The 24,368-nt window shown below is 35.2% G+C and overlaps 1 protein-coding gene across 4 annotated transcripts in view; it reads right to left on the bottom strand.

Moving 5' to 3' along the window:
• The window catches only part of LOC150080768 (plexin-A2-like), a 1,384,718-nt gene that overhangs the window by 421,652 nt on the left and 938,698 nt on the right, over positions 1 to 24,368 (bottom strand). For all 4 annotated transcript variants that reach the window (XM_090381170.1, XM_090381171.1, XM_090381172.1 and 1 more), the window contains one exon: positions 10,987 to 11,080. In XM_090381170.1, the coding sequence (XP_090237296.1) occupies positions 10,987 to 11,080 (94 nt within the window). The remainder of the gene's footprint in view (positions 1 to 10,986; positions 11,081 to 24,368) is intronic.

The raw sequence follows: 24,368 nt of genomic DNA, 5'->3' as shown, positions 1-24,368 counted from the left end.
GCTAGATTGGGAGAGCAATCTGGATGGTTTATCTGAACAATGCCATGTTTTGTCAGAAATGTCTTTACAACAAATGGAGATTGGGCATTGTTGAGCAACAAGAACCAGTTGCCTCTATCTTGAAATTGCAGCCGCACCTGAGAAATGCATTTCAGTAGTCTTTGAAGCAACTGTACATAGAATGTAGCACTGACTCTCTTCTCTTCAGGTACAAATTCTTGTGAATCACACCCTGGCTAAATGTCTAAAACAATCGGCATCATCTTGTTCCTGGATTTCCACAAAATAAACTTTTTTGGGATTGGTGATGATTTTGAAGTCCACTGCATGCTCTAATGCTTTGCTTTTGGGTTATACAGAAACACTCAACAATTATCTCTAGTGACAATACAGTCAAGGAAATTAAGAATGTCTTAACAAGTCTAGATGAAGGAGTCACGTGGTGACTTTGTTTCTTCTGCTCATCTGTGAGGCTGTACAGCAAATTTTTCACAGACCTTATTTTTCCTTAAATCTTCATGCAGATTTTGAAGCATCATCTCCTTATTCCTGTCCAACTCATTGGCCATCACTAAGGGTCAAACAAGGATCTCTTGCAACAATTTTTTGAACTTTTGCAACTCTGTCCTCATTTCGAGAGATTGATGGATGCCCTGCCCACTTCTTTGGACATGGTGAACATCCTCACATCCATCTTTGAACTGCTTATACCATTCAAACACACAATGGTACAATTTAATATTTCATTACCATAAACAGTTTTTAAATATTTCATACATTTCTGTTGCAGATTCTCCTGATTTAAATCAAATTCTGATATCCATTCATTGCTCCATTGCAAAACTGTGACATAGAAGGTTAATGCTAGTAACAAAACTGTTGGTACATTGTTACTTGCAACTCATCAACCTATTGGACAATCTCTGTTCCACCAACAACATACCATTTCATTTTATTTTCAAGATCACTGAACATGACACAACAACACTAGTACAGTTACTTTATTGCCATACCATTCTCTATTTCTGGATTTCTGGGGAGAGAATTAAATAATAAAAATAAATAAATGAAATTATAACTGCCACATTTTCTGGACCATAAGACACTTTTCCCCCCTAGAAAATGCCTAAAAAGTCTCCTGCGCCATATGGTGCAGGAGACTTTTTAGGTATGAAGGTACACTAGATACATGCAGTAATGTCTATATTTAGCCATGATGAGAGAGAGAGAGAGAGAGAGAGAGAGAGAGAGAGAGAGAGAGAGAGAGAGAGAGAGAGAAATATCATCAAAAATGTCCAGATAGCCATCCAAAAATTGCTAACTCTTTTATTGTGACCTTATTGGTTTGTATGTATGGAGGGAATAGAAAGGAAGAATTCGGAAAGCCTAAGCCAACTGCAGTCAATGGACATCTCAATTAAAGTATTCATTTGTGAGGAGTGGACCAAATGGATGGAGGCACCAAATCAAAATTTAACACCAAACATTTGCCAAGTGTGAAATGATTAAGAAAAATTTGTTGGAATTACGGAAATGCAAGACAGTTGCCATGTCTTTTAAGAAATGTAGAATTAGCAATCTCCTTAAAGGGCCTGAAGATGATGCACTCTTTAAAGTAAGCAAAATTTCAGATCAAGGTTGGCCAACCTTGATCTAAATCCATTCTGAATTTGGGGGGAACACATACACCCGACCTGAAAAACCACAAATAAAGCTAAACACAGTTTAAATTACAATTCTTATTGCTAGATATTATGCTTGGTTTCAGCATGACAGGGTTACGGTTCTATTTAATGTCTTTCAACGTTACTTAGTGCAAGTAAGTATGGGTGTCAATGACACCCGAGGACATTGCGTTTGGTTTGTAATAACCTGTTTTATTTTAACATTAATTAATTCATCTATTCTTTAACCTACATTAAATTTATTTTTATTACACATGGGTGGCATAAATTTCTTTTACATAATTGGAAAAACTATTTGGTGATGCAATCAGCAGATTAGTATGAAAGGCATGGGAGGGGTTGTATTTAATCCAACAGTTTTTGAATCTATCGTTAGGTTGCACATAGCACATTTCTAACATAATATATAGCAGCTATAGTAAAAGGTTGGTCATCTCTGGTTTAGACCATAATATCAGTAACGATGAGTGTGACAGTATTACAGATGTGTAAAAGCTTCATTTTACACTCGTTTCATTTAGTAAGCACTGAATCTGTTTCAAATTTATGCAATACAATATTTTTCCACAAAATTTGCTCTTTAAAATGGGGTACACCTTATGTTCTGCTGCATCTTATCATCTGAAAAATACAGCACAGGTAGACCTCAGTTTACAAGAGGGTTCTGTTCTTGAAGGAACTGTTTAAAAAAAAAAACTGTGTAAAATGAATCCAATTATACAATGTAAGTTAATAAGAAGTCAACGAGTTACGTTCCAGGCTCCTCTCAAAATTGACATAAGTAATATAATATTATTATATTTAAAGCTCTGAAATGAATGCTATGAATGTAAACACAGTATTTTTATGAATATAAATCAGTGAAATGTAATACAATATAAAATAACTAAACTAAATTTAATCTTGTACATTTACTTTGATATGTTCGAAGACCAGGTTGAAAGTTTTTGTAAGTGCGTGTAATGCCTCTTCATTGATCTTTTTTGACAGTGACTTAATGCAAAGAATTTACTTCTCTGATGAAGTCCCTGGGTTAGGCTCTTTCCTTTTTTTTTTTTTGAAGAAAGCATACAGTGTTGACTCTCGAGATTTCCTCTTTCTTTCTTCGAGAACCTTAGAATAAGGGCTAATGGATACAATTACACTCCTTTTCACTTTCTCACTTTGCTCCCAGTCATGGGTCAATCTCACAGAGCTCATCAGTGAGGGTCTCCATGGTTGAAAAGTTGCACTGTAGATTTCTTGCATTCATAGATTTTAGAGGAGGCTCTTCATCTTTTTCCTCCTCTTTTTGTTGGCTTAGTTCTTTAGCCAGTGCATAAATTGTGGAGAAGTTTGCACCACACTCCATTCAAACATTTCACTGACACTTCCTCCCAAGATTATTACTGATGTTATTAATGCCATTCAAAATGTTGAATGAGCACCAATAATCCTTGATAGTTTTGTCTGATCTGTCCAAAACTCTCACCATTTCCATGAAGGTTTGGCAGGGGTAATAGGCTTTAAAGGTTGCTATTACCCCACTGATCAATTGGTTTCAAAGCTGAAGTGGTGTTAAACGGCTTGTAAACAACATTGACGTGGCCGAGATGTTCCAACTTTGGCAAGCTTTGCAGGATGGCCAGTGGCATTGTCCAAGAGAAGAGGAGCCTTGGCTGGTAACTCATTCTCTTGACAAAAACAGAGCACAGTAGGACAAAAATAGTTTGTGTAACAATCCAAGAAGATTTCTTGTATCACCCAAGTTCTCTTGTGCCATTTCCAGCAGACTGGCAACGTGGCTTTATTTAGGTCCTCAAGAGCACGTGGTGTCTGTAAATGGTACACCAACATTGGTTTTAATTTTAACATGCCAGAGACATTTGCACCCAGCAGAAGCACTAGCCTGTCTTTTGCAGTTTTGAAACCTGGTGCAGACTGGTGGTTTCATTGCCGTTCATGGGCAATGAAAGTTCATGATGGCAATTTCTTCCAATAAAGCCCAGTCTTGTCAAGATTAAAAATGATCAGAAGGATAATTACCCTCCTCTACAATGGCTTGAAACTCTGCAGGAAATGCTGCAGCTGCCTCAGCATCTGCACTTGCCACCTCACCACTTAATTTTACACAGCAGCACTTAGAGATTTAAATCACATGAACCATCCCTTGCTACATAAAAATGTCTCAATCACCACCCTCTTTTTTTCTTAAGATCTTCAAAAATTGATTTTGCCTTATCAGTAATAACAGCTTGAATGAACAGAAAGTTTGTTGATTTAATTCATCCCTACAATGATAATAATTTCTCCATTTTTTTCTAAAAGTTTACTTCTGCTATAATTCACTTGCATTGCACTTAGTGTCATAGTCTGTTGCACTGACTGTTTTATTTCATCTGCATTTTTCATTATGGTAGTCTCAGTCGAAGGAGGCAATTTCATACTTCTGTACACATTAGGATATGTGTGACCATCTTCCATTCTACGAATTACCTCCATCTTTTTTACCAATGTGAAAGATCTACGTGACTTTTTAGTGACGTTTTCACATTCACTTGGCTTTACTGCACTTCTCTTACTAGACATGGCGGCTCTTATTTTATTAATTTAATCAAATTTTTTAATTAAGACTCACAAATTGACATTAGAATAGTGTTCCAACAATAGTACATCAACAAGCAAACTAAATGTTCCTCTCCTCTTATCTCTGGCCACATCATCCCTGATTGGCTTAGATGGGGATAGCTCTCATTTCTGATTGACTGTTTTGTTTTTTTTACATATCCAATATTTATAGTTGTACATTTAAAAAAATTTTTTTTTTTTTGTTTTTTGATATTTTTGACCTGGTTCCTAAACTGTCATTATATATTATAATATTGATTAATTTTAATTAATCATAATATTGATTAAATTATAAATTATCATAATACATGGAGACAGGAGGATTATCTAATCCTTTCATCCTGTGGGTTTTTTTTTTTGCAGACAGCAAGATTTAAACTATTTAGTTAATGATATTGCTTTAATTGCTCACAACAGAATGAATTTTGCTTTCACAGTGAGTTGCATTGGTATTGCATTACCTTGAATAAATGTTATTGGCCATTTATTTAAAAGTCAAGACCAATGGCTTTCTAGCAATGAAATTACGTTACTGACTACTTTAAAAAAAGGAGTTTGAAAGAAGAATAATACAGGTCAACTCTCTGTGAAGTTTTTCTGCTATGAGCTAAGTGTTGTAAGCATTAATTAAGCACTTTAAATTCTATAGGATTGCAAGGGTATTTCAATGCAGTATTAGTAATGGCAAATGATGCAAGAAAGCAAGTTTCGGCCAAAAAAAAAGAAGTTCTCACATCACTTGCCCATCCAATAGTTCAACTAGTTCTTCCATTAACTTATTCAAACTACCCACTTCCACAACAAAGTCATTCCAATAACTGCTGCCATCCTTCTTCAATTTGAATTCATGCCCCCTTGTGTGTAATCTCAGCAAGAGGTAGAATACCATCAGCACCGATGGTATTCTTCCTCTATTCAGATCACCTCACAGGTGCCTAGTCTCCAGACGTGGCAATTTGCCCCCGTCTCAGACAACTGTAGTCATCCAATCCCTTTGTTTACCCCTTATAGTAGTTACATCTTTAAGTAAATCCTACATCAATACACTGTGATAATTGCCACATAGCAGTTCTTTTATTTGCAGATTCTTAATGTGCAAAGCACCTCTGCTGATAATCAGATCAAGAATATTGCTCTCTTGTCTCTCTAACAATGCTGCTGCAGAAGACAGTCATCCAATAAATCCACAAAGTCATGTTAGTGTGTGAGTGACCAACCACAAGGTGCAGTCTATATTTGGGCAACTATATTTGTCCCAACTGAACAAAAACTCAAGCCATAAAGTGCAATAATCAGCTTTGGTCAATAACACCCCCCAACAGAAAATGAATATAGTAAATCATACAAATTTTATTGCTTTCCATTAATGTGCTGAAATATTCTTCCACAATACTATAGCATTAATACATTTTTTCTGGTAACTAACATATTCTTGATGCACATTAATTACAATTTTTCTTTGAAATTGTTACACTGCAAAGATATTAACTACTTTTCTTATGTTAAGAGATTATTTTATTATCATAGTGTCTATGTTCAGGGTGTTCATTTTTTTATGCATCTATGCATTTTTCTGTTAAATTTTCAGAAAACTGATTTCAAACAGTTATCACTAATCTTGGATCATTGAAACAAATAGTCATTTTCAGAATGTATATATCCTGACATTTCTGTAGACAAAAAAAAAAAAAAAAAAAAAAAAAATCACTTCAAGAACACAAGCATGGGTAAACAGCATATAGCAATCGTTTCCATCACATTCTGAAAGATTATCAAGAATGACATTTACAGAGTTAATTAACAGACTGGGTGGTTTACAAAGATCAAGAGACTTCCAAATTATAAATGCTACTGAGTTAATAGCTGACACAGTACTATCAGATGATGTCAAAGGACAACAAATTCTGCTGTCCACTAGACAAAATGCTTGCTGAGTCAAATTACAGTAATCTTACTATAGTTTAATAACAGTTACGAGTTAAACTTTGACTTTGTTCAGGAGTAAATTTTAGTTTAACCTCTATTGTAGCCAGCTAATGTCTTTTATGAAGTGAGAGAGATAGAGAGAGTCATTGGCAGACAACTATAGTGAGAGAACAATTGTTTTGTCAATTGTTATCCAAATTACCACCTTGAAGTAAATTCAGACTATTAAGCTGAACACGAAATCTATGATAGCAGATGGAGATGCTTGATCCCTACATTATGAGATGCTTGGATAACATACGGATTTAGAGCCACTATCAACTTTCCATTACCTTCAAATTCAAAGTTAAATAACTATAAGTTTTCCATTCCTCTTCTTCCAGCTGTATTTAAGTACTAGGTGCTAGAGCTAAACAGCCATGTATCAATAATGGATGGAACATTTAAAATCAGTAAAATCAGAGCACAAGACTATCTTGACAGGGTACTTTTAACTTTCACCTAATGGGTGGTCTGACTACTCACTTCTCAAAAAAAAAATAAATAATAATAATAAAATAAAATAAAAATCTAAAAAAATTTCTTTTATATTATTCTCTTACTACCTGCATACAAATTGCTGATCCTTATTTAAAATTTAAGTGACATGCTATTAACCCATTGAGCAAATTTCCACATACAAGATGACCTCCGCTTAATGCTGATAATTCATTCTGGAAAAATAGAGCGCTAAGTGAATTCATACTAAGCGAGCGCCGCTTTCCAATAAGGTAACATATGTATTTGTGAGTTGCGGTCGGTGCTATAGGATATTTCTTAATCAATAATAAATGGTAGTGAAGAGATGCACAAATGTCGGTCAAACTATTTAATATTCAAATATTGGTACATATAAAACATACTGCATTACAAACATATATAATTATGTGGTAACTACTTATGTATGAAAATTAAACTTAAAATTCCAATTAAAATCGTGAATTTAATGAAAAATTGATTTTGGGTTGTACTTTGGCCCTCTTCCTGGTAAGCTAAAAGGGGTTTTAATAAATAAATCCCTGCAGCATTACCACCCAACAATAAAGTCAACCGATCCTTCACCGCTTTGAAACCTGGCATGTTTTTTTCCTTCTTTCAATATGAAACTTCTTTTAGGCATTTGTTTCCAAAAAAGTCCTGCTTCATCTATGTTAAAAGCTTGTTGAGAAGTATAAGATATAATACCCCTCATCAATAATTTTAACAAGTTCTTTTTTGAAATTTTCGGCTCCTTGATCTGCACTTGCGGCTTCTCCCTGGATTTTAAATCTATACAACCAGCCCTTACTAGTTTTAAATGGTTCCGCATTTTTTTTTTAGGTGAGCTTCTTTCAGGTCATCATATAGGCTAATCTCTCTCTCTCTCTCTCTTTTTTTTTTTTATAATATTTAACTTAACTGAATTCTGCGTTGGATATTATCTTCAATAAGATTAGTTAAAGTCTCTCCATTTCAATCCTAATAACCAGCCTAGCCCTAGTTGCTTGCAGTGCACCAGCTGTCTTTCCCACTGCTAAAATTAATTCTTTATTTTTATAATTGTTCCTACAGTTAATCCTGCCAGTCTTAAATTATGGCACACATCCACTTGTCGTTGACCGGAATTGATTTGCTTCAAAAACGTCTAATTTAATTTTCAAATGCAGTCTTTTTCTTACATTTGTAGTCTTCGTACTGTGTCCAGACATTGCTTTTTCATCCTTATCCACCACTATTAACTCTTTGAAAATGTAATTGCGTTGGTTGCATTAATTATGATTCAATTGTTCGAGAAAACTGTCCGTTATGCACGTTATCTAATACTGTACTGAGTGATGATTAGACTTCAAATAAATGCATATAATGCAAATATTACAAGCAATATACTTGATCATTTTTTAAAATGTTGATCTCGGAACTACGTAACAAGTCACTGTACTGCTATTTATTTTCAAGTTATCAACTCCATCAGATGAAACATTTTCGTTAAATATGCCAAAAATACAATCTTCTGTACGCTAGTAAAAGAGCATTATAGTGATTTGTGACAACATTATAGTCAAATATGGGTTTATAATACAAGAACAGTGTTATAGCAAATCAGCGTAAAGCGAACCACGTTATAACGAGGGCCTGCTGTAATCAACAAATGGACTTTGGGATAAAGTTGATGGGAAATGCACTTTATAACTTAAAATTTAACCCGAAAAAATTTAAAATTGTTCACTTTTTGATGCTACACTTTATTTTAATCTATTATGAACACAACTGTAAATAATCCATTCTTGTATTATAAACATATATTTTCAATTATTTTTTTAAATAAATGCCAAATTCCCCACTTTAGATATGTACGTCAGATTTTTTTTTCTTTGCATGACAAAAAATGTCAACAATTGAACGAAATGCATGCTGTGATGACCGGACATCATCAAGTAAAGAGCATCTGAAGTAAGTAAGTATTTCCATTTGGATATGCATGGATCAAGCACAGTGGTAGTATGCTTTAGTAATTGGCAATTCTGTTGCTAATTTTAAATTATTATTTTTCAATATTACTAATAAATATGCAAGAACAGGCTTAAGAAAACACCTGATTTTTATTTTTTACGGCCAAATTTCTTCAATAACAAAACTATTAATGATGATGTAAATAGGAAATGCAATAAGATAGGAAATGGAATTCATAAATTATTAGTGATGTTACTCATATAGATTTTATTTTAATTAGAAATCAAATATGATTACCATGAAACTAAGAGCTACTTAGGCTCAATATATCCTATGTTTTGTCAATACTTAAAAAATACACAAGAGTTTATCTCAATACGTCACAGGATGACTTCTAAACCAATACTCTCCAAGTAAGACCAACTTAAAAATGTATAATAACTTCATGTGTTCACAGCTTTTAGCACATGAATGATCCAACATGCTGAAGCCCCAACCCAGTGGTTTTCAACCTTTTTTTTAATAACAGCATCCCTAAGTAATTTATTTTATTTTGCGGCACCCTTACTCAATTTTCTCAATATATATATAATATTAAAAATATAAATGTTATATGATATTTATTACAATAATATAATTATAAAAATTACATTTCATAATACAAATTATATATATACAGTATGTAATAATTTTATTCTTTATATAGAGGTACTAAGTAAACATTAATTATAGATGACCATGAAATTAAAACGGTACTGTACACCTTTTTATAATGAAATAAACATATAAATTTAAAAAAATAGTAAGTTTAAGTAACTTAAACCCAAATTACGTGGCACTCCTGGAATGTTGTTGCGGCACCCCGGTTGAAAACCACTGCTCCAACCCAACCCCATCAAAATTTCCACGAAACCTCGAGCGACTGAAGACATTGTGTCAAATAAATCATGGTTTTCCAACCTGTGAGCAAGACAGAGGTCGAAAACCCTGGTCCATTTAAGGGAGGAAATTGCCGTAAATTATTTTTCATTGTCGTGTTTTATATTTAACTTTTATTTCACTATAATTTTATCGACTTTTATCTTCATTTTTAAACCACGATTTATTTGACACAATGTCTTCAGTCACTTGAGATTTCGTGGAGGGTTTGATGGGTCTGGGGTCGGGTTGGGGCTTTGGCTGTGAACCCAGCATGTCAGATCATTCACGTGCTAAGAGTGATGAATAAGTTAAATTATTTTAAAGAAGTTATTATACATTTTTAAGTCTGTCTTAGTTGGAGAGTATGGTGCAGAAGTCATCCATGAAGAAGTATTGAGATACTTCTTCATAGGATGAAGAAGAAGAAGAAGAAGAAGAAAAAGTATTGAGATAAACTCTAATGTATTTTTTAAATAAGAAAAAACAGGTCTGGCATAATTTATCCTGAGGTGTTCTGAATTGAGGGTTAAGTAGCCTTATGGTCCCTAATGCATAGACCATTAATACCAGGGATTGAGGCTCATTCTATTTTGTAATATAATCCATTTAAAGCCCTGGAATTACAGTCTATGTATTAGGACCATAAGGCTACTTATGCAGACAGAGAGACTTTTCTTATCACTCTTAAGAACCAGATAACAGCTAACATGTTGACTTCATTCTACATAAAAGTGCTTCTGATCATTTATTGAAGGATGTGTTTTATAGCAGCTGTTTTACAGAAGTTCAGAGTGTTATCATATTACAGCCAGAACTGTATTTTCTTTCTTTTTTTTGTCTGAGTGAAAGTCTTTCAGGGACATTAGTCATGCCATTAGTTATGAGGGTATACTCATACATCTCTCCTAAAGATCTACAGAAAAACTAAAAAAAAAAAAAAAAAAAAAAAAAAAGCATCTGTGATATGGAAGGCAATTTTTTATTATTATTATTCAATTTATATTCACAGTACAATTAGATAAGAAATTTTTAAAAAATAAATAAAATATAAAAACATAGACATTTTTCTTAGATATTTAACTCTATTATACACATCTCAGAAGATGAAAAGAAAGAGGTTTAAATATGTAGCATATTGAATTTATAACTTTTGGCAGCTTTCTTAAAAGGACCAGCTTACACTTCAAATATGGAGAGGATTATTTTATTCAGAAGCAACTTTAACAAAATTTATATTTTGATTTCATTTTCACTTGACTTAAACATGACTTAAACAACTTCATAATCATCAGTAAAATATAAAAACTCAATCAAAAATATTTTAATATTACTTTGAATAAAACAAATTTCTGTAAATGGATGCTGATCATAAACTTACGAGGTATAGGTGCTGCAGTCATAAAAAGTAAAGTTAGTGTCTACAAAATCTGGGCCTACTTTCATTCTAACTGATAGCTTGGCTGTGAAGTGGTCTAAAAAAAATGATTTAATCAGAAATCTCAATGCAATTAAAGCAAAAATTCTGAAGTAAAGCATAACATTTAAAAAAATTCTATTGTAAATGAAGTTAAATTATCTGTCAAAAAAGTCCAAGTCCATTCTTTCTATGACTGTATATTCATCAATGAAAGAATATGATTATTTCTTATAGAATGGTTCAACTTTATAAGTAGCAGACAATGTCACAACTTCAGGAGATATATTTCCAGATATTTGTTTATAAGATGGACAATCAGATCCAGCAAAATAGCTATTCCTATAACCCAAGTAAATTAAATACAGTACTTTTTTGGCAATATTTATTAATTATTTAGATTAGTGATATCCAAGATATGGCCTATTAGTGACTAATCACTCCAATAAAGGTTGAAGATATGTGGAGCAAGGCATAAATAATGATTGACATCTAACACAAAAAAAAAAAAAAACCCTGCACTAATGATAAAAGTATATTTTACATATATTTATTTATGCAAATGAACATTGTCAAACATTTAACTTATCAAAAAAAATTTTTTTTTCCCTTTTTAATAAATTAAATGTTTGAGCAACCAGCAATTAGCTAAATGGCTGCATTCAACTGTTAGTTACAAGCAACAAACTAAATCCACAGTTTTTAACTGAGAAAGTCTCTGCAATCCATAAGTCTTTAAATTAATATTAGTTTATTATTTTTTAAATGTTTGCACACGGTTGTTATTATCTCTACTTAAGCGGTTTTTTTTTTTTTTTTTTTAACCCATACCCTGCTTTTAAAGTAATTTCCAAATATCACTGCAGAATATATTTTAGTAAAGTTAGACACACTATGACAATTTTATGACTGTCAATAGTCTGCAGCATGTTTGTTTGTTTGTTTAAGGGCTTTACAGAACAAGGACAGCAAGGCCATAATGCACCTAACTATGGTGATGTTAAATACATAGTTTATGTATATAAATGTTGTTGAAGTTCATACTGTGTTGCACAGTTGTATCTGTTTAAAGAATGAAAAAATTTTGGCCACATGTAGCGTATCTGCCAGGAGGTCAGCAATATCGGGGGCTCACATGTGGTGAGTATGGGCTTGGAACACCCAGGGTCCTGAGCTGGATATCATCTTTTTTTTTTTCTAGATGAGCCCCTTCTCTTTCTCTCTCTGGATAATTCAGAATTTTTTTTTTTTTTTGCCTGTTGCAGCATAAGCCTCGGCTTCCTTGCACCATATGGCTAATAATAATAATAAGAATGTTCGTCCTGAAAAAAAAGAGGTAAACAGCTTGTCGGTCACTATTGTATTTGGGACAATCAATGAGTACATGCTGAACAGTGAGCTGAGTGTTGCAGTTTGTACACAGTAGTGGGTCAGTGGCCACAACAAATAAAGATGTGTCAGGTGCGTGTGGTCTATCACAATCGGGCTAATACGACTTCTTCATGTCGGTTCTCGCGTATACTTGATCTCCATGGTTGTAGTTCTTTTTTTATGCCAAGTAGCTTATTGTTGCCTTGATTCTGCCAGATACGTTGCCATTGTTCAAGGCATCATTTCTTTACAATGTACTTGCAAGTCAGATGCAAGTGTAGTGAAGGATTGGTCTATAGGATCAGTAGCAGATTTGGCAGCTAGGTTGGCCTGTTCATTTCAAGAAATTCCAGCGTGACCAGGGATCCAACAAAAGAGAACTTGTTGTTTCTTCTGGTTTAATTCAGTCAGAGTATTCCAGATCTGTCTAAGTAAGGGGTTATTATTCTTTGCATTGGTTGTATAGCTTGGATAGCATTAATGGAGTCTGTATAAATAGCGCTGTGCAATCTGGTTCTTAAGAGTGTGTAGTTTAAGGCTATGTGGATAGCACAGAGTTCTGCAATACAGCTGCGACATTCAGTGGGGAGTTTTTTTGGACATGGTGATGTTAGGAAATACTGCTGCTGCTGCTGCACCAACATGCTTTTATGTTTTGAATCGATCTGTTTAGATCGGTGTGTACTGGCCATGCTGGGTTCTCAGTGTGGCATGTATTGCAGCATGTTCTGTTGGGACATGGTGTGTTTTCCCCAGGCTGTGAATGAAAAGTCACAGTATATGATACATCCCTGGTGGGATTGCATGAGAGGCAGTAGGCTGTATCTTACTCAGGTCAATTTGCCAGTCAGCTTGCAGTGAGTGAAGACATATCCCAGTTGGTGGGTTTATAGATGGGTAAGCTCTATAAAGGTTTTTCCATTTAGGAGAGGAAACACCGTTCAAAGTGGGGTGTGTTTTGGATACCATTTGAGTTTTGCGGCATAATTTAATAAAAGCATTTGTCTGTGTAGCTGCAAGGGTGTTTCATGCACTTCAGCAAATAGGCTCTGAACCGGTGATGTATGATACACTCCCAGTGCAAGACGAAGAGCACTGTGGCGTATAGAATCAAGCCAACGTAAAGCGCTTGGTCTAGCAAAGCTACAGAACCATAGTCTAGATGTGACCGTATTAATGCACAGTAGAGATGTATTAGCGTGTAATAGTTGGCTCCCTACGTTACGCATGATAAAACTCTTAAGATGTCAAGCTTTTTAAGACAGTTAATCCAGAGCGTTTTTAAATGATCAAGGAAAGTGAGTTTTTGGTCGAATATCACACCAAGAAAGCACACACTAGAGACCACTGGTATGGCTTGATTTTCTAGTCTAAGTTACACTTCCTACAGAAGTGTATCCAAACTGTTTTCTGGTGTGAGAGACGAAATCCAGAAAACAGTTTTGGGACCATTTAGCTATTTTGTTGATGGCACATCGTAACTGTCTTTTATCATTCGCATATTAGGCGAATGGCAGGCGATACTGAAGTCATCAGCATACAGGTTAGTGGATATTGTTTATGGTAGATCATGTCTTATTGAATTCATTATTATACTAAAGAGAGTGGCACTTAGCACTCATCCTTGTGGTACTCCTTCCTGGATGAATTTTGAAGATAAATGGTTGTGAACTCTAACTTGAAATGAGTGGCAGTGAAAGAAGTTTCTGATAAACTGTGGTAGGTGTCAGCATAATCCCAGATCATGTAGGGTTCGCATAATACCATATTTACCCCAGGGGTTCACATCTGGTGAGTACAGCTTGAGCTGGATATCATCATTCTTCTCTTTTTTGGCGATTCTCTCTCTCTCTCTCTCTCTCTCTCTCTCTCTCTCTCTCTCTCTCTCTCTCTCTCTCTCTCTCTCTCTCTCTCTCTCTCTCTCTCTCTCTCTCTCAGGGTAACTTGGGAATTTTTTTTTTTTTTTTTTTTGGCTGGTGCAGCATAAGCCTTAGGCTTCCTTGCACCATATAGCTAATAATAATAATAATAATATCTCCAAGAAGTGTCAAAAACTTTTTCGATTTCAAAGAAGACCATTGCAAGATGTTCTTTTCAGACGAAGGCGTCACGAATGTTTATTTCTGTCTTGATCAAAAGGTCAAGAATGGATCTACCTTCCCGGAAACCACATTGCACCGAATTTACGAGATCATTTTGAGCCAGAAACCAGTTTAGTCAGGCATTGACCATTTTTTCCATGACCTTGCTCATACAGCTAGTGAGTGCAATAGGTCGACAATGTTGCAGAGTTGTAGGGATTTTGCTTGGTTTAAATATTTTGTTATAGAGGAGTAACAGAATCTTGAGGGCCGGTTTGGTGAGTTTTGCTATCATGATGTAGTGGATTCCATCTGGCCCTGCTGCACTGAGTTTAGTAGACAATAGAGCAGCATGATGCAACTCTGACATTTTGAAGGAGAGATTGTAAACAAAAACTAATGCTAATTCAAAATTGATATGTTTTTTTTCAGCTTGTGCTTTGTGTGCCTGAAAATATGGTGAGTATGATGTCATAGCTGATATTTTCATGAAAGATCTACCCAGGGTGTTTGCAATCTCCTCTGGTTTTGTGATATCATGGCCACTGACAGTGAGCATGGGAAAGTTTATGCATGGGTGTTTTGCGTACATCCGCTGTATTTTTGCCCGTATTGTTTGAGTTTTTGTCATTCTTGGGATGGAAGCGAAGAGTCTCCATGCTTCCCTTTTGCTAGTCTGCCTGACTCATTTTGCCTTTGCTCTTGCCTGTTTACAGCAGATAAGGTTTTCTGTTGTTGGGAACTTCCTGAAGATAGTCCAAGCTCTGTTCTTCTGATTTTTAGCTGCACTATATTCATCATTCCACCACACTTTTGAGCTAGCTGATATTTTTGTGGATTGCTTTGGAATTGCATTGTCTGCTGCCTGCAGTATTTGATTAGATATATATTCTACTTCCAGGTTTATGGATGTTTGTTGGATCTGGTTTTCTTCTAGTGTTACTAGCTGCTTGTACATGTCCCATTCAGCTTTGGAAAAGTTCCATTTGGGGATTCGATAAGAAAGGTGGGGAATGCTTATGTCAATGAGGCATATCACAGGATAATATCCTCATCACTGCCCAGCAGATTGCTGTGAATAGTCCACCCAAATAGAGGGGTTGCTGTGCATAGGTGTGAGACCAATTATTGAGAGTTATCAGATTATGTTGATCAAGTAGTTTTTCAATGGTTTGTCCACGCTTGTCCAGATTATGGTTTCCCCACAGCGGATGACTGTTGAGGTCTCCTAAGATGCAGTATGGTTTGGGAAGTTGTATCACTAATTCTTTTAAGTCAGCATAGCTTTTATTTTGGTTAGGTGGCAAGTATAATAAGACTATGGTTAAATCAAAGTTAATATTGACTCATGCAGCAACTGCCTCAAGGACTGTTTTTTAGTGGGAGTGGTTTTAAGGGTATCTGGGGGTTGATGATCAGTGTTACTCCTCCATGGGCAAGATTGTTCGAATTTTGTGCAACACAATCTTGACGATGTATTATGTATTTCCGAAGGGAAACATTTATATTTGGTGTCAGATTGGGTTCCTGTAAGCAAAAGGTAATAGGGTCATATTGCGAAAGGAGAACTCGGATGTCGGACAAATTACTATGATAGCCTCTGTAAGAGGATTCACTGTAAAAAGGTAAGCATTATTTGGGTTTAGTGGAACTCTCGACTTCTTTTCGAGGGACAGAAGGTTTACAATGCTCAAGTTTACCTTTTCCCTTCTTTGGGAAATAAGGTTTCCCTGTATCCATATCCTCATTGGTGAACAGTTCTAGAACCTGTTTGTCTTGATTTAAATTGTCTTCTGAGTCAGGAGTGGTAGGTACTGTGGTATTCTCCTGTTGAATTGCATCTGGTTGTACTGTGATTGGCATATTTATGGCTTTGCTTTGTTTGTTTTTCATTTGGTGCATTGGTACTGGGGAAAACAGTTACCTGGCCCATTCAGCTAGTGATTTACTTGGTGGTATAGTTACCTCCATTTGGGTAGAAATTGATATATGTTTTGTGGTTATTTGTGCATAAGTGGGCTTATTAGTATTTGGAACCGGTAGGGATTTTTTAGTCTTTTGGTAGGTTAGTTTACATTCAGTTTTGTACCGATGTATCTTTTTTTCACGTTTCCAAGGGAACATTCCTTGGAATACACTGGATGTGCCTATTTACAGTTAAAACAGATTGGTGTTGTGGCTGTGCAGTCAATACTAATGTGTGCAGCGGATCCACAAGTGGCACAGGCAGCTACTCCTCTGCAGACAGTCTGTGAGTGCCCAAACTTCTGGCACTTATAGCAGCGTAATGGGTTTGGGATGTATGGTTTAACTTGGCAGTTAAGATAGCCTGCTTTTATAACTGTTGTTGTCAAAAGTAAGTATTATGTTCCGTGTATGAACTAGTATGCAGTCTTTCTTTGTCATAATTATTCTGACATTAATGATTCCTTGGACATGTAACTCTTGTTTTAGTTCTTTGTCTGACTCGTTTATGAGGTCCCATTCGGTGATGATACCTCTTGACATGTTCAGGGAAATGTGTGGTAAAACAATGACAGAAGTTCCAAACGTTTTCAGTTTTTGTAGTTGCTCAGACTGTCAAGCAGTGGCAACTTCAGCTAATAGGTCTCCTGATCTTAGACGATGAACTGTCTTGGGAGTACCTATTTTTTTTTTTTTTTTTTTGGTAGTTGTTGGCGCATCGGCTTCTGTGGCTATAATGCACCTCCCAAGGTTTTTGTAGTACTTTGATCCAAGCCTGAGGCGGGATTCAAACCCACGACCTTTGGGTTGCCAGGCAGGCACTTTACCCACCCAGCTAGCCCCGGTCGACTAGTAGTACCTATTGTGCTTTCTAGGCACTAGGAATGGAGAGAGTTTCCCAACTGGTTGTGCTTGAGTTGAATGAATAATTAAGAAAGTTGGAGTTTGGATTCTGCCTACATCAGCCTTTTGACGTTTTGCTGCGACAGAAGGTTGCAGCAAAATCTGAACAGACTTCTCTTGTTCTTGCCTTGTCAGGGTTTCTTCTGTGCACCCAGTGTTTTTCTGGGTTTTATGAACTTCTTGCTCCATTTCACCCTGGAAGGGAGACTTTTTCCCCTCTGGGTTACCGACCCTGCCACGTGGAGGCAGGAGCAGAGCAACCTTTGTGACCAAGCGGTAGTGGGTTAGTAGTAATATGCAAAATAAAAGGAAAAAAAGAAAGAAGGTTACTTTTCCTCCTGTTCAAGTAAAGCGATTTCTTTACTGAAGCTTATTTAATTGATTGTTAGTGTAATGCTGTAAATAAAGAAGACTATTTTATTTATTCAAGAGAGTGCAAATTCACTAGCAAAGACACTCGATCACGAAATCGCTTGGCACCTGGGGCCTCTGCAGCATGAAAGAGCTTCAATGCTAATGGATATCATCCCCCCCACCCCAAAGTTAATTGTATTTATAGTAATACTGACTAAAATGGTCTGGAGTTTAGCTAATTATGTGTATCCTTTAGTAATTTGAGTATATAGAGTTCAAAACTAACATCCATTTTTCCAAATCATAGAGATTTTTTGCAAAACATTTCGTTCTTATTTCATGGTTTTGATAAACTACACAGAAATGCTCTTTTTATTATTACAAGGCTTACTTTTTATAGTATGATGAGAAAAGAAAAGAAGTGTTTGAGAATGCACAGTGCAAGTTGCGTTTATTATAAAAGTCAATGCCAGACAGCTAGGATAAATCATTTGAAAAATTACAAACTAACTCAAAGTAATTTGTGTTTATTTTTATTTTTGTAAGTTTTGCTGTGATAAAGAAGGCAATAAGAAGGTACATAAATAACCTGAAAACATTTTGCTGCTTTTGTGGTTTCTCTGCTATAAAAAAAAGCAAGGGAAAAACATGATGGTTTATTTAAAAAGGCATATTGTACATATTTTAGAATAGGCACAATATGCTCACATGCACAATATTTTAGAATTTGTGACTAAGAAAAACCACAGACTTTGCAAAAAATTCCCACACTTGTGTTAAAAATTCAAGAATTGGTGTTTCAAGATAAATAAAAGTCTCTGCTTTTGCTATTCACATGGTCTGGTGTGAATAAACAAGCCATGGTGATGAATGTTAATTTAGATAATCTGAAGAGTGAAACTATGACACTAAAAATGAAGTGTCATCTTGTATTTGAATCCATCATTTGCTAATAAGATTCATTGTGTACGAAGCTAATCTAGCTTTCTTCACCAGAAATTCACAATACAATTTAATGAGATACTGAATAAGTATATGTAAATGGTGACTGTTCCCAGTACAAAAATGTAAGTGAATTGCAATAATAGTTCACATAAAACAAGCCAAATAATTTAGTAAAATCTTTTTCTTTCCAAAATCTTCAGCAGAGATCTCAGGATCAAGATTCTAAGCTAAAAACTTGCTGTATCAACAGGAACATCATTTTCTTGATACATGTCTTGAGGAGGAGTTCACTCGATACACATTCCATGAGGAGTTCATTTTTCACTTTTCCTGAAGATTCGTTCTGGATTAATCACTATCTTAGGAATATATTTCATATTCCATTATATGCAATAAGTGAGTGGACGATGAACCCTCAAAAACTAGCCTTGAAAGTATTTTCTTTCATAATGGGGAATTTTTTTTTGGTTCCAAATGAATATTCATTTTACTTAAGGGAGACATGAAAACCAACTTCTATAATAAAATCAAAGTGGAAGGACATTAATTGGCTACTTTGTGAATACATGAAGGTTGGTATCTGTTGTTGGGTCAGCAACCTAAAATGTCATTATCTGAATGTGAAGGCAGAGAACAAAGTCAGCAAAGCTGTCACTCAACAGCAGAGACAAAATTAGGTAAAACACATTTTTCCTTTAATTTTTTTTGTGGAAAACTCTTACATGATATAAAATGGATGTCAATTTTGAAATCAGTATTGCATGCCTTAAAACCAATTCCATTTTGCAAGTTGCAATTTGCAGGCCTGTGTAAGCTAATGAATTGGCAATGCAAAGACAATCTTATACAGTGTTCTAGAAACATTGAACATAAAAGTCCAATTACTTTCACTTCACATTGACTTCGTGAAACTGTTAAAGCTATAGACAATGATGGTTATTGTTTTAAATACCTTTGCAATCAATTTCCAAGTTAATCTGAAAAGAAATTCAAACCAGGCATTGTTATTGCACCATGGATAACTGCAGATCATCAATCTAAATGAATGATGGCCATAATTGGCTTCAAACAATGTTGTTCACAATTACTTTGGAAATCAAAAGGCTATCAGTTATGAAAGTATTGATGAAAATATTCCCAATAAATTTCAAAACTTAGGATGTAAAATATGTTTGAAGGTTCATTTCTGGCAATCCAACATATTTTGTTTTAGGAAATCTTAATTCTATCAATGAGAAATAGGATAAGCAATACCACCATGATATAAAACAGATGGAAATAAGACAGTAGGGAAAACAGAATGTAAACATGAAAATTATTAGTCTTTGAAAAGTCTGATGAAATGCATAAAATAAAACCCTAAAATGTTTGTGGGCAAGGAAGACCACCTAAAAACCAAGAATTTATTCCAATAAATTTGGTGAATCTGAATGTTAATTTATTTTTTTCCAGATTCCTCTAATTTTCTTATGTTAAAGTTTTGTCCATTTTATTACAAAATAGTACACAAATTATTACTTGGACAAATTAAATAAATAAAAAAAATTAGGCAAACCACATTTTTTCCTTTTTTGTGGAAACCCTTACTCAATACAAAACAGATGTCAACCTTGAAATCACTATAGCATGTATTAAAATAAAAACTCCATTTTACAAGTTGTGATTTGCAGGCCTGTGCCAACTAATGAAAGTATTATGTAGCAACATAATAGCATTTCATACTGCAGAAAAAAAAGCAAATCATTTGTTTCGGCAAGTGTTTGGAAAAATGTTTTTTTTTAATACACTCAGAATTTGGTATATTCAAAGCATAGAATTATATTGATTATTTCAAGTAATCCAAAATCTGTAGGAAGAAAATAGGAGGAAAATGCCTTTTCTCAAAATTACAAATAAGGCATTATAATAATTAAAAAATAATGCTTTCATATTATCATGAAGATACATTTGAAAAATATATATGAAATATTTTTCTTGGTGAAATCATGCAACTGGCAGTAAAAAAAAAAAAAAAAAAAAATTATTTCATTAAGTTAAAGAGAAATGGTTAGTTTTTACAATCTGTACTCCTTCGGATTTGATCAATGCAAGTAGCGGTGATTGACAGGCTTAGCCTCTTCCACCAGTTGCTTTTTACTTAGCGTTAGAGTGATCCCCCCCTTCCACCACTGTTTTAAAATCAGAAAACGAGTTCCTGATTTTTAAACAGTTGCAAGAGGGGAATAAACACACTAAAATGGGTACCATATTACACGGAACAAGTCAGAGCTTCTAATCGTTGAAATGAAAGATACGAGTAGGGGAGGATAGGCCTGACAAACACTGTTATTGGCAACTATCAATCGGAAGGGGTATCAGAGTGTAAATACTAACCAAAGAATTTCCCACTGCAAAATTTACAAAAGTATAGGGCTACAAATACCTGAAGTGGGCAACTGATAATATTAAAATCAAACTGGAAAAAATGGCCTTCAGTTTATTCCAGTTGAGAGCAAATGGTCTCAACAAAGTCTCCATGCTAAACAATAAAGGTGAATCGTGTAATGAGCACTGCAGCTGTCAGAAGTCCCTTTAACCACAGTGAACTTTAGGATTAATTAAATAACATTGATGGAGACTATGGAAATATGATATACTGATCAGAAGTACAACTACTAAGTAAAAACAATCCTGACATGGATTAGTTTTTAAAACTGAGCAACTTTATTTATAACTAAAAGAAATAGGGATGGGAAGAACACTGAAAAGGAAACAATAACACCATACGATACACCAAAAGTTAAACATTAATATCATTGATAGTGTCAGAAAAGTTGCAATATATTTAAGAAACATTATTTATTTATTTCTACAGTTTACTTTTACTGTTTTGTACTTTTTTTTTTTTTTTTTTTTTTGAAGTGAAACTTCTTTAGGCAAGCTCCAGGCAGTTTTCGTGAAGTAACTTGCATTCATGGACTGACAAAAAATGCAGCAAAAATGCGACTTTTGCCATAAGTAAATGCCATTACAGACACTCTGAACAACAACTATCATACTAAGCTAAATGCCCCAGTTCTTGTGCGATCACCGAAGTTAAGTAGCTTTTTTTTTTTTTCCTTTTGTTAACCTGTGGAAAATATTCTTCCAATTTTCACATATGATTTAATTTTGTTAATAGTTAAGGTAATAAAGTGTAAATCTGTGCTTTATATCTTTACATTTGTAGCCCATGAATAATATTCCTCCTATTTTTGCTTATTAGAATCACCATTAATAGAATTAAAATTCAATTCATAAATGTGATCACAATGACTGGCACTTACTACATATCGTATAGTGAACAGTACTTTGTTAGGGAGTACCCATCGTAAAGTGGGGTACACTGTACTGAACACTGTAAGGCATATAACGCACGTACAAGTGCAATGCGTTCATGGATTGATAAAAATCTCCAAGAAAATACGACAGGAAATGATTCAACCCCCCCCCCACTATTTTACCACTCCATTTCAGGCATGAGCAAAGCATGGCCCAATCAGTACCCCTACTAACTGCATCATGCTATTTCTTTCGTCATTCTCCACTGTATTTAATAAAACATTTCGATGAAAAAAATTTATAATTCAACGTGTCGAAGACTAACGGTGACCGATGTAAGGCATACAGATCACGTATACATGCAATTTGACCACCGAAACCATCCCCATTGAGTACAAAGGAGAGATCTAAGCTATATCAACAGGGAAAGAAATCACAGCGTGTGATGGAGTTGACCAAAGCAGCTGGAGAAGGTCCATCCACATCTTCAGAGCCTTACATCTCCCCAGAAATGTTAGAAGTGAATTTGGAAAGAGTCGTGGAAGTTGATACTGCAAATGAAAATGATGAAGGATCCTCAAAGCCCAGTCATAAACGAAAAGCGAAGAAGCCAAAACCAACTACCAGAAGTACTCCAAATCATTCAACACATAACCCCAGGGACTCACATCTGGTGAGTATGGGCTTGGCACACCCGGGGTACTGAGCTGGATATCATTATTCTTCTCTTCCTCTCTCTCTCTCTCTCTCTCTCTCTCTCTCAGGGTAAGTTAATTTTTTTGCTGGTGCAGCAAAAGCCTCAGGCTTCCGTGTACCATATGGCTAATGATAATAATAATAATAAAATAAATAATACATAGCTGGAGCAGCAACTTGAGATCTTCAAACAGCATTCCAAACAAGGACGTAAGTCAAATGTCAGCCTGCAACAGCTGTTGTGGCTCTCTCAAGAACAAAGTGATCCTGGCTCTATCAAAGTCAAATGGTTTTATATATCATCCAATGCCACAACACTTGCCGGAACTAGATTTGGTAACGGAATGTCTCATATCTCCGAGGCTCCCATTCATACAGATTCGTCGCCTGTGGCATTCATATGGTCAATATGGGATCCTTGGTCAAGTGATAAATGTTCGCCTGTAGAAGTTTCACTTAACTTCTGCTATGTGTGCTTGGCACGCGTGCACACAATTTTTTTTTTTTTTTTAACTTTAACTTAATTTAATTGAATTATCATAGATAAACTTCTCCATAGTAGTCAAGAGACTAAGCATTATAAGATGCTTATGCACAGCTCAACCCTCAGTCACTCGTGTGTTCAATTTAACAAAGATGCTCATGTAGTGTCTGTTACACACCCTTTTTTGTTTTAATTATATCAGTGGTTCCTAAACTACTGAGATCTATGGCCCCTTCAAAAATGAAAAAACATTCAAGGACACCCTATATATATATTGTCTAACCAATTTTATTGGATACTATGATGTGGTCACGAAGGAGCTGGATGAAAAAAATTATTTTGATATCATATACTTGGATTTCAGGAAAGCTTTTGATCCTGTTGCATATGGAAGACTACTGTGCAAATTGGAGCAGTATGGCATTAACGGCAAGTTGCTACAATGGATCAAAGGATGGTTGAGTGGGAGAAGACAGAGTGGTGGTCAATGGGTACTGCTCTACGTGGACTAATGTTATTAGTGTAGTTCCCCAGGGTTCAGTGTTCGGTCCATTGTTGTTTTCTGTATTTATTAATGATATTGATGATGATATATTAGGCTTAATGTCAAAGTTTGCAAATGATACAAAGATTGGCAGGGTTGTTAATAACAGTAATGACAGTATGTTGCTGCAACAGGATCTGGAAAAGTTGGGCAGATGTGCTGATAAGTGGCAACCGACGTTCAATATTGACAAATGCAAAGTACTGCATATGAGTAGCAGTAATCACAGAGAAATGTACGAACTATGTGGTGTTACACTCAGGGTAGTGAAGAATGAAAGAGACCTTGGGGTAATTGTGCAGTCAGATATGAAGTTTTCTGAGCAGTGCAGACAGGCGGCCAGAGTAGGTCTTGGGGTCTTGCCAATGATATACAGGAATTTTGTGAGCAGGGATAAGGAGGTGATTATCAACTTGTATAAGGCAATGGTCAGGCCACACCTTGAGTACTGTGTACAGGTCTGGAAGACTCATTTTAGGAAGAAGTTGCTAGAAAGAGTACAAAAAAGGGCAACAAGACTGGTGAAGGGAACAAAGGGGTGCTCTTATGAAGAAAGGCTTAAGCTCTGCAAATTGCAGTTTCTGGAGACCAGGCACCTGTGAGGCAATCTGATTGAGGTGTATAAAGTTTTGAATGGATTGGGCAGGCTTAATGCTGAGGGGATTCTTCCTCTTGCTTAGATTACAAACCTGAGGGAGCATAG

The sequence above is a fragment of the Mastigoproctus giganteus genome, chromosome 9 (assembly GCF_048544385.1).
Source record: "Mastigoproctus giganteus isolate SK-2022 chromosome 9, ASM4854438v1, whole genome shotgun sequence".
NCBI lineage: Eukaryota > Metazoa > Arthropoda > Arachnida > Uropygi > Thelyphonidae > Mastigoproctus > Mastigoproctus giganteus.
This window is presented reverse-complemented; position numbering and strand designations above follow the sequence as displayed.